The sequence below is a fragment of the Doryrhamphus excisus genome, linkage group LG14 (genome assembly GCF_037039965.1).
Source record: "Doryrhamphus excisus strain RoL-2023G ecotype Guam linkage group LG14, RoL_Dexc_Guam_v1.1, whole genome shotgun sequence".
NCBI lineage: Eukaryota > Metazoa > Chordata > Actinopteri > Syngnathiformes > Syngnathidae > Doryrhamphus > Doryrhamphus excisus.
This window is the reverse complement of record NC_136370.1, coordinates 19,351,743-19,361,655: the sequence shown is the minus strand read 5'-3', so window position 1 is coordinate 19,361,655 and position 9,913 is coordinate 19,351,743. Positions and strand designations below refer to the sequence as shown.

Genomic DNA, 9,913 nt, shown 5'->3' with positions numbered 1-9,913 from the left:
TTCAGGTCAGAGTTCAGGTGTAATAAGCGAACATCGATGAACCTTGATGCAGGCGTGCGTTTGATGAAGAAGAAGAAAAAGTGTTATAAACGGACTTTATTTTGAAATGATAGACAGGAAGAGGAAGCAGGTCGACCTATGACCTCGACTTCTGTCACTTTTTCCCGAAGGAGGTCAAAGGTCACAGCAGATGAACCCCCGACTTCTGCTCCCAGTGTTTTGAGATGCTTTGGAGTTTCAAAATAAGGCACTTCAAACAGGAAGTTGTATGCCGGGCTCTTTCCCAATAAAAGCGCAAAGGCACGTGACGTTGCATCGCAGCCATACATAAGCACTCGACCGGACCCGAGCGGAGGTCCTAGTCCTCGCTGTGGTTGTACATGGCGTCCGCCGTGGGGTCTTTGCGGTGGGCGGGGGGCACCAGGTGGAGGGGGAGGTCTGCAGGCAGCTCGTAACCTTCAAGTTTGACCTTGATGAGGTGCTGAGCCAGCGCAAACTCCTCGTCGTCCAGCATGCCGTCGTGGTCGCAGTCGGCCAGCTTCCAGATCTTTCCCAGCACCGTGTTGGGCAGCCGCGAGTTCATCATCTCCTTCTTGGCGTTGACGCCGCTGATCTTGCCGTTGACGGGCATCAGAGTGTAGAAGATCTCGTCATAGCGGTGCTTGTCTCGGCTCACGATCCAGTCGTCGGCGTCGGCCCCGGCGCTGACGCCCTCGCCGTAGCCCTGACCAAACGGCCCGTCTTGCGAGCCCTCGAAGGCGCCGCCGGAGACCATGGCGGGCGGCTGCTTGGACTCCTCGTCGCGGATCATGGACATCAAGACGGAGATCTTGTTGGCCAGCATCTTGTCCACCGACTCCACCAGCTTCATCTTCAGAGACGGGAACTTGCTGAAGTCGTAGTGCTGCAGCATGTCCTGAGGAGAAGCTCCGGCTGTCAATCACGCTCCCTTTTCACCTCAGAGCCCGCCCACCGGCTCACCTGCATCTTGGAGACGTTGGGGAAGTCTCCCGGGCTGATGTGGTGCTCCCGCTGCAGGATGGTGTAAATCTCTGGCAGCCTCATGATCAGCTCCTCCTTCTTCTTCTCGCGCCCAAACAGCGACGGCATCTCCTTCTTCAGGTAGCTGATGATGTAAGCGTGCACCTGCGGCGGCGGAGTCATGTTGTCGTGTTGGCGAGAAGACAACCAGAAGATTCCGCCATCGTTTTTAACGTCTCACCTTGGCCAGCCGCGCCCTCTTGATGAGGTCGTTGAGTTTCCGGAGCGCCGCATTCCTCGGAAGACTCTGGATGTCTCGGAAGAGATCTCGAGACTCCGCCTCAAAGAGACGCCTGAGGCGAGAGGCAGCGATGATGGCGATGACGGTGGCGATGGGGCGGGACTCCACCCTTACCTGTTCTCCGTGTTCTGCAGTGGTTTGGCCCAGAAGGACCCCAGATAGACCCGGACAACTTCAGGCGTGTTGATGACCTTCCCCAGGGACCACATGAGAGCGCCGTACACCCTCATCAGCTGCTGCGTGTCCACCTGGAGGCGGAGCGGACAGGTGAGGGAAAGCCGAGGCACGGTGGGCGGGGCTGAGCTCACCTGGTCGGCTTTGTTGAGGACCACTCGGATCTTGTCGTCTTGGCCTTTGAAGGCTTTGATGGCCTCTGAGAACTCGTCAGAGATATCCAGCTTGTGGGCATCGAACAACAGGATGATGCGGTCCACCCGCTCGCCGAACCAACGCAGGACCTCGGCGAAGTCATAACCTAGCGGGTAGGACGCCTTCTTGTCACCATGGCAACCACAAACAACCCCAAAGACAACATGACATCCCCTTGACATCATACAAAGATAGTACAGTCCATTATTAAATAATAACTTGTCTTACTTAAGGACTTTACTACACAGTACTGCAAACTACAAATACATCCATTAATGATGAAGATGGTGTCAACTTCACCTGCTGCCAGTTTGTGTGTGTGTGTGTGTGCGTGTGTGTGCGTGTGTGTGTGTGTCTATTCCAAGACGCTGGGTGTCTCCTCACATGCTCTATTTCCTCTTTCAGGGTCAACGCCTACAGTCAAACATTCCTGCTTCCTCTTTCGCCACCGGGCATGAGGTTTGGGTGCAAGGCAGTCCGTGACAAATAATAAAATACCCTGGAACCTTGGTTAGCGTACACTAAATTGTGCCTCGGTTTGCGTACATTTTCCAGTTGCCGTACGTTGTGTGTCTTGTGGTGTAATTAATATACAGCATGAATGTGAGTGTGAATGGTTGTTTGTCTATATGTGCCCTGTGATTGGCTGGCCACCAGTCCAGGGTGTACCCCGCCTCTCGCCCCAAGACAGCTGGGATAGGCTCCAGCACCCCCACGCGACCCTTGTGAGGATAAGCGGTAGAAAATGAATGAATTAACGAGTGGACGAGTGGTTAGCACAGCTGGGAGACCCGAGTTCAATTCCACCCTCGGCCATCTCTGTGTGGAGTTTGCGTGTTCTCCCCGTGCATGCGTGGGTTTTCTCCGGGTACTCCGGCTTCCTCCCACATTCCAAAAACATGCTAGGTTAATTAGCCACTCCAAATTGTCCATAGGTATGAATGTGAGTGTGAATGGTTGTTTGTCTATATGTGCCCTGTGATTGGCTGGCCACCCGTCCAGGGTGTACCCCGCCTCTTGCCCCAAGAAGACAGCTGAGATAGGCTCCAGCACCCCCCTCGTGAGGATAAGCGGTAGAAAATGAATGAATGAATGAATCCTGTTAGCATCCTTAGCTTGCTAAAAAAAAAAAAAGACAACCGGAACCATAAGCGCTATGTCGCCTGTTGATGATGTCATGAGCAGTTGACTCTTTACAATTGATGTACTTTTTACAATTTCTATAGTTTTACATGCATATAAATGATGAATGAAAGGGATAAATGAAGGTTCCCAAAGACACAAAGACAACATGCGGCAGTGAGATCAACATCCAAGAGTGTTTCCACCTTCTTTGTCAAAAAGCTGCCAGTCTCTCAACTCCGTTATTGAGGCAAGAAACACGGTTGAATTCAAGAGATAACTCATGGCAAAACAGAAGGTGTTGATCTCGCCGCCACATTGTGTCTTTGGGAATAGTCACATCATGTCATCAGTGGATTTAAAGTAACCTTATCCCTTCCATTCATCATTTAGATGTATTTATGTGTTTTTGATAGTTTTATGCAAGAAAACTACTGTATAAAAATACAGTGAAGAAAATAAGTATTTGAACACCCTGCTATTTTGCTATTTCTCCCACTTAGAAATCATGGAGGGGTCTGAAATTTTCATCGTAGGTGCATGTCCACTGTGAGAGAGATAAACTAAAAAGAAAAATCCAGAAATCACAATGCATGATTTTTTAACAATTTATTTGTGTGATACAGCTGCAAATAAGTATTTGAACACCTGTGTATCATCTAGAATTCTGACCCTGAAAGACCTGTTAGTCTGCCCATTAGAAGTCCACCTGCACTCCATGTATCATCCTGAATCAGATGCACCTGTTTGAGGTCGTTAGCTGCATAAAGACACCTGTCCACCCCATACAATCAGTAAGACTTTAACTTGTAACATGGCGAAGACCAAAGAGCTGTCCAAAGACACCAGAGACAAAATTGTACACCTCCACAAGGCTGTAAAGGGCTACGGAGCAATTACCAAGCAGCTTGGTGAAAAAAGGTCCACTGTTGGAGCTATCATTAGAAAATGGAAGAAGCTAAACATGACGGTCAATCTCAATCGGAGTGGAGCCCCATGCAAGATATCACCTCGTGGGGTCTCAATGATTCTAAGAAAGGTGAGGAATCAGCCCAGAACTACACGACAGGACTTGGTCAATGACCTGAAAAGAGCTGGGACCACCGTTTCCAAGGTTACTGTAGGTAATACACTAAGACGTCATGATGTGAAATCATGCATGGCACGAAAGGTTCCCCTGCTTAAACCAGCACATGTCAAGGCCCGTCTTAAGTTTGCATATGACCATTTGGATGATACAGAGGAGTCATGGGAGAAAGTTTTATGGTCAGATGAGACCAAAATAGAACTTTTTGGTCATAATTCCAATAAGCGTGTTTGGAGGAAGAAGAATGAAGAGTACAATCCGAAGAACACCATCCCTACTGTGAAGCATGGGGGTGGTAGCATCATGCTTTGGGGGTGTTTTTCTGCACATGGGACAGGACGAGTGCACTGCATTAAAGAGAGGATGACTGGGGCCGTGTATTGTGAGATTTTGGGGAACAACCTCCTTCCCTCTGTCAGAGCATTGAAGATGGGTCGTGGCTGGGTCTTCCAACACGACAACGACCCGAAGCACACAGCCAGGAAAACCAAGGAGTGGCTCCGTAAGAAGCATATCAAGGTTCTAGCATGGCCCAGCCAGTCTCCAGACCTGAACCCAATCGAAAATCTTTGGAGGGAGCTCAAACTCCGTGTTTCTCAGCGACAGCCCAGAAACCTGACTGATCTAGAGAAGATCTGTGTGGAGGAGTGGGCCAAGATCCCTCCTGCAGTGTGTGCAAACCTGGTGAAAAACTACAGGAAACGTTTGACCTCTGTAATAGCAAACAAAGGCTACTGTACCAAATATTAACATTCATTTTCTCAGGTGTTCAAATACTTATTTGCAGCTGTATCACACACATAAATTGTTAAAAAATCATGCATTGTGATTTCTGGATTTTTCTTTTTAGTTTATCTCTCTCACAGTGGACATGCACCTACGATGAAAATTTCAGACCCCTCCATGATTTCTAAGTGGGAGAAATAGCAAAATAGCAGGGTGTTCAAATACTTATTTTCTTCACTGTATGTTTTGTGTTAAGGTTGGGTTTACATTATTTATTTATTCATTTATTTATTTGGTTAGCATCCGTTTTGGTTAGAGTCTGATGATACGAACCAACAAATAGAATAAAATAAAATAATGTCACACATGTTGACTCCACCCAGTCCAGCACTAATGAAGCTCACTCGCCATCAACATGGAAGCCATGTTGCCAAAGAGGGCATGGAGGCGGGGCTTGTAGCAGGAGTCAGATGTCCAACACGGTAGCAACGTTGCGGCGCCTCCTCTACCGGACAGGACAACGCTGACCTCCATGTTTACTCCACAGCTGTGATGCTTGCAATTCTGTGTGTGTGTGTGTGTGTGTGTGTGTGTGTGTGTGTTGAGCATCTTCAGCCCAAATTCAGCTGAGCTCCCCTAAATGTTTCCAGATGTTGGCAAAGCCCCCTGCCCCCCCTCCTCCCCTTATAATAATACATCCTCCCTCCCCTATGACTCCACCCGCCCTGCTGAGGCCTTAACTGATGATGTCATCACGCTGGGCAGCAAAGGACACACACACACACACACACACACACACACACCTCTGCTGATGCGCTGCTTCTCTCCTGACAGGATACCAGGCGTGTCGATAATGCTGATGCTCTGAAGAACCTGATTGGGCATCTGAGAGCAGATGAACCTGAACACACACACACAAACACACACACGTTTAGCATCTTGGCATCCGGGTAGATGGCGTTAACTGCTTTCAAACAAACCGGATGACCTTAAAGCAGTGGTCTCAAACACGCGGCCCGCGGGCCAAATGTGGCCCGCAGGACACGAGTTTGAGGCCCCCGCCTTCATATGAAAGTTTAATGTTTGATATGGATGCTGTATGGTATCATGTACCCAGAAAAATTTATTACGTTTGATTCATGTTCATGTTAAAGGTTAAATAACTGTTAATAGCTATCCTCCCTATCCGTGTGGAAGTGGTAAGTTTTTGGCTATTTAAGTTGAAAGGAAATAACTTGAAGGCTACCGTTTAGGTCGCTAGCTCTCTAGTTTGCGAGTTAGCATGTGTCTCAAGACCCTGCAGTTGCGCAATATGTTGTAAATAAAAAGAGTATAAATGTGACTATAGTCGTGTTTTGTCATGTCTACAGGGCTCTAATAATGCTTTGGAACCAAGGCGAAGTTTATTCATTTTTCTGTTTTAATAAATGCGTTTTGTTTTTTTTTGGAAAACCTGATGCGAGGCCCAGCCTCGCCCAGACCCGAGCTCCAGTGGCCCCCAGGTAAATTGAGTTTGAGACCCCTGCCTTAAAGCAACAATATGTAACATTAGCTTTAACACTGAAGCTAGCTTATTGACCAGTATGGCCTCTGAGCCACTGAGGTTAGCATGTTCATCATTAGCATAGCGTCTCGACACGAACGCGACCTCCCGCTCACCTCACTCGGTCGTCAATGCGACCGTAACTCCTGAGGTGGCGAGTGGACGGCTGGCAAAGGGAAAGAAAAACGCGTGTGACGCACAAAGACTTCCCCCTGGAAACAATAAGTCATTATGGGGTGGGGGGGTGGGGGGGTTGTCAGTGACAAGATGGCTGCAGGAACGCCCTGCATACACAAGTGGGCCTCGGGGGTCCGAGAGCTTTCCGCTTCCTTGCTGCTGCCCGTACAAACATTTGTGGACGCAGGAAACATGTTTATACGTTTCAGCTAAATTTAACACTGGAATGTCCACGCCGGGGTTAAGGTTAGAGGAGCCGTGATGTCACGTGACCGTGATTGACATGTGGCGTTTACCTGTTGAGGAAGGAGTTGCCGAAGGCGTTGAGCTTCCTGAAAGGTTTCTTGGGGTCGACCACCAGGGCGTTGCCGGGGACGATGCCCTCCGTGTCGCCGTACATCACCGCGATGAAGCCGTCCGTGGTCGGTTCGGGTCCGATCCGCATCCCCGGAAACTCCTGCTCCAGCAGGTACCTGAAAGCACCACCTCCAGTCAGCTCGCATAACAGGAAGCACTTGAAGACACGCTCGCTTTTTGTGTTTGTTTGGGACGCGAGGCGCACGTGGACGTCCTTTATCATGACCTCTTGCACTGAAGGGAGGAGGAAGGAAAATGGGGGCCAAGGGCGACTTCCTGTTTGGTTGGCTGTGACATGGACATCACAAAGAACAGCGTCTGAAGTGTCGGCCATTGTGTCCGCTCATTTGCTCCACTGCTCCTTGCTCATGAGGCGGATTCCAGCAACACACTGGAAACCAGTGTCAATACCGTATAGACTACTTTTGGACATGTTATTACTTGAACGTGTATTTTTCACAACATAATAATCACAACAAATCTAAATTATAGCTATTATCTATCGATAGCGACATTTTTGGGGACCAAATAACCACAATATATGCAATGTCCATTAATATAGCATCTTTCACTCTGTCTAATGTTTGCAGCATTTCTCGAAATGCTGACTTTCCAAATGTATTAAAGGGGAGCTTTTATGTTCTTTTCTGACCTATAAATGTTGCTACAAAGTTGTATTCTCACGTTAAATCATGCTAATGAGGCTTTGTGTGCAATGAATAAAGCGATCGGAGGAAGTGTGACCAATCACATGCACGGAAGAGGGCCGGGGGTGGGGGGGGGGGGAGTAAATGATACGTACCGTTTTGGTATGTAACGACAACAAACATCACCAGAAGGTAAATTGATGTCAGTCATTTAGCTCATATGGAATTTCCTATGATGAGTCATGGCTAGGCTGCACGGTGATCGAGTGGTTAGCGTGCAGACCAAAACATGCTAGGTTAATTAGCCACTCCAAATTGTCCATAGGTATGAATGTGAGTGTGAATGGTTGTTTGTCTATATGTGCCCTGTGATTGGCTGCCTGGCCACCAGTCCAGGGTGTACCCCGCCTCTCGCCCGGAGACAGCTGGGATAGGCTCCAGCACCCACCGCGGTAGAAAATGAATGAATGAATGAGTCATGGCTATGTTTTCTTTGAAATGAACGACTCAAAAAAGACGACATAGTTTACATGATTTAGGCCGACACATGCAGTCTGCATCATTTCACATAGGTGAAACCATGCACAGGCTGAACCCTCTTCCTGCCAGTTTGGTGGCGAGAGATAAGGTAAATAAACTTGAACGCACATGGCAACATATGGAATTCATTTAAATTTGTGATTATGTATTTATTACGGCAAAACAGTTTTTTAAAAAAATCCCGTCTTGTTTTGATATCGCGAGATCTCTCTCTACTAAGTCGCTCACATGATTTGGTCTTTTGGGTTCCCATGAATCATAGCATTCCTGGGAGAAGGGTGGGGCCACCACACATGCTCACACGCAGCAGCTCATATTTCCTGGTCGGATCTGCTGATGGTTTTGCCGCCAAAGTATTTACACACAAACACACACTTACTTTGGTGAAAGCACGTGCACGTCACTTTAGTGTGGAAAGTGCACACATGACATTTGGGGGTCACGTCAGGAAGTAGTGGAACAGACAGGAAGTGGGAGTGAGTGCGTCTCTCAGCAATGCCACAAAACGGTTACAAAGAGCAAAAAAAAAAAAATCAAAATGTCCAAAAAGGAGTCACTCGGGTCACGTGACACTGTTTCAAAAGCAGACACGTGTTATTTTTTTCTCTGGGGAGGGGGGAGGGGAAACTCAGCTGCGAATGCTGATGAGAGGAAGATGGACGTTGATGTCACTGTACCAAACTCCCATTGGAAAATAGAAAATTCACTACGTTCGCTCTGCTGTTAAACATTTCAAACACAGACTCGATGTAAACACGATCGTGGAAGTTCAGGGATACGTTCGGCGTGTACGTAATAAATGTCAGGTGTCTTTGTTGACGGTATGTCCACTTGCTACATCTCCATCTTGACACGGCAGTTGTTTGCGGAAGTGCATCAACCGGAGCAGAGAACGCGACGCAACAGGATCTATACTTTAACCTTCCTAAGTAATCGTATCAGACTTCGGTATCGTTCGAACACACCCCGATTTGAAGTTTTTGCTTTAAAACGCGGATTATGTTGACGTTTAAACGGGTGACTTTGATGTGGGATCAAACTACGGTGTCTGGGACTACGACTACTAGCCCCCAGTCCCAAGAACTCGTCGTACTGACCTGATGAAGGTGGTCTTCCCGGTGGAGTACTGTCCCACAAGAAGCACCATGGGCTTGCTCTGGAAGTCCGCGGCCTCCAAGGCGGGAGAGTGGAAGTCATGGAAAAGGTAGGTCTCCTCCAAGGGGAGCAGCTTCTTGCTGTAGAGGCTCTGCAGACCCTCCGTCACCGTCTGGTACATCTCGCCGTCCTTGTTGCGGCCGCCCTGCTCCTGCTTGACCCAACTGAACATCTCCGAGGCGCGGCAAGAGGAACCAAAAGGAGAAGAAAAAGAGGAAGACGAACTCCCCGTTTCTTCCAGGCGCGCGGGCTGCTGGAAGCCGACTGACAAACACAGACTGTGACTGCGGCACCTGAGGGCGTGCACATGTCGTGCACACGCCGCGCAGACACTGCCTCCTCTGTCACGCTCTGACCTCACCTGCAGGCCCGGCCTCCCCGCCCTGCACGTGTGCGCGCGCGCGCGCAGTGGCAGTTTTCAATGGAGGCATTATGTCAAAATAAATGGATTTTAACGTTTCTTTCCTCGCACCTACGCCACCTTGAAGGGTCACGTAACAAATATTGAAAAAAAACATGTATGAATTATGTCACGTTGACAGCAGACATTGCCCAATAATCAGTCCTGATTTCAACGTTGTTGGACTTTAAAGAAGAAATCTCGGCGTCCTTTGGCGCCCTCTGCTGGACACAAAACAGAAGACAACTGACAGGCGTCGTATAAATAAAATACTCTTTTAAAGTCTTATCAGATTTTAAAAAAGAGTACTGATAAGACTGATAAGTACTGATAAGATAGTACTTAAAGATAGATATATTAACAATTAATATACAGGAGAAAAATAAATTATTTTTTTCTTTTCTTTTAACTCACAATAAAGCTTATTTGTTTATTTTTCCGGAGTTGGCAACCCCAAGTGTACTGGTAGTATCATAATAGTTTTAGTAGTACAATGTAGTACAAGTCC

At 48.0% G+C, this 9,913-nt stretch overlaps 1 protein-coding gene across 1 annotated transcript; it reads right to left on the bottom strand.

Annotated features, from left to right (window-relative positions):
* Nucleotides 1-66: 66 nt before the first annotated feature.
* Nucleotides 67-9,691, bottom strand: ehd4 (EH-domain containing 4). The gene is made up of 8 exons (XM_058091502.2): nucleotides 8,948-9,691; nucleotides 6,603-6,779; nucleotides 5,390-5,487; nucleotides 1,591-1,757; nucleotides 1,397-1,530; nucleotides 1,223-1,334; nucleotides 982-1,146; nucleotides 67-916 (listed from the first exon to the last, which is right to left on the bottom strand). Exons 1-8 carry the CDS (start codon nucleotides 9,175-9,177, stop codon nucleotides 359-361), a joined length of 1,641 nt encoding a protein of 546 aa, XP_057947485.2. The 5' UTR covers nucleotides 9,178-9,691; the 3' UTR covers nucleotides 67-358.
* Nucleotides 9,692-9,913: the final 222 nt, after the last annotated feature.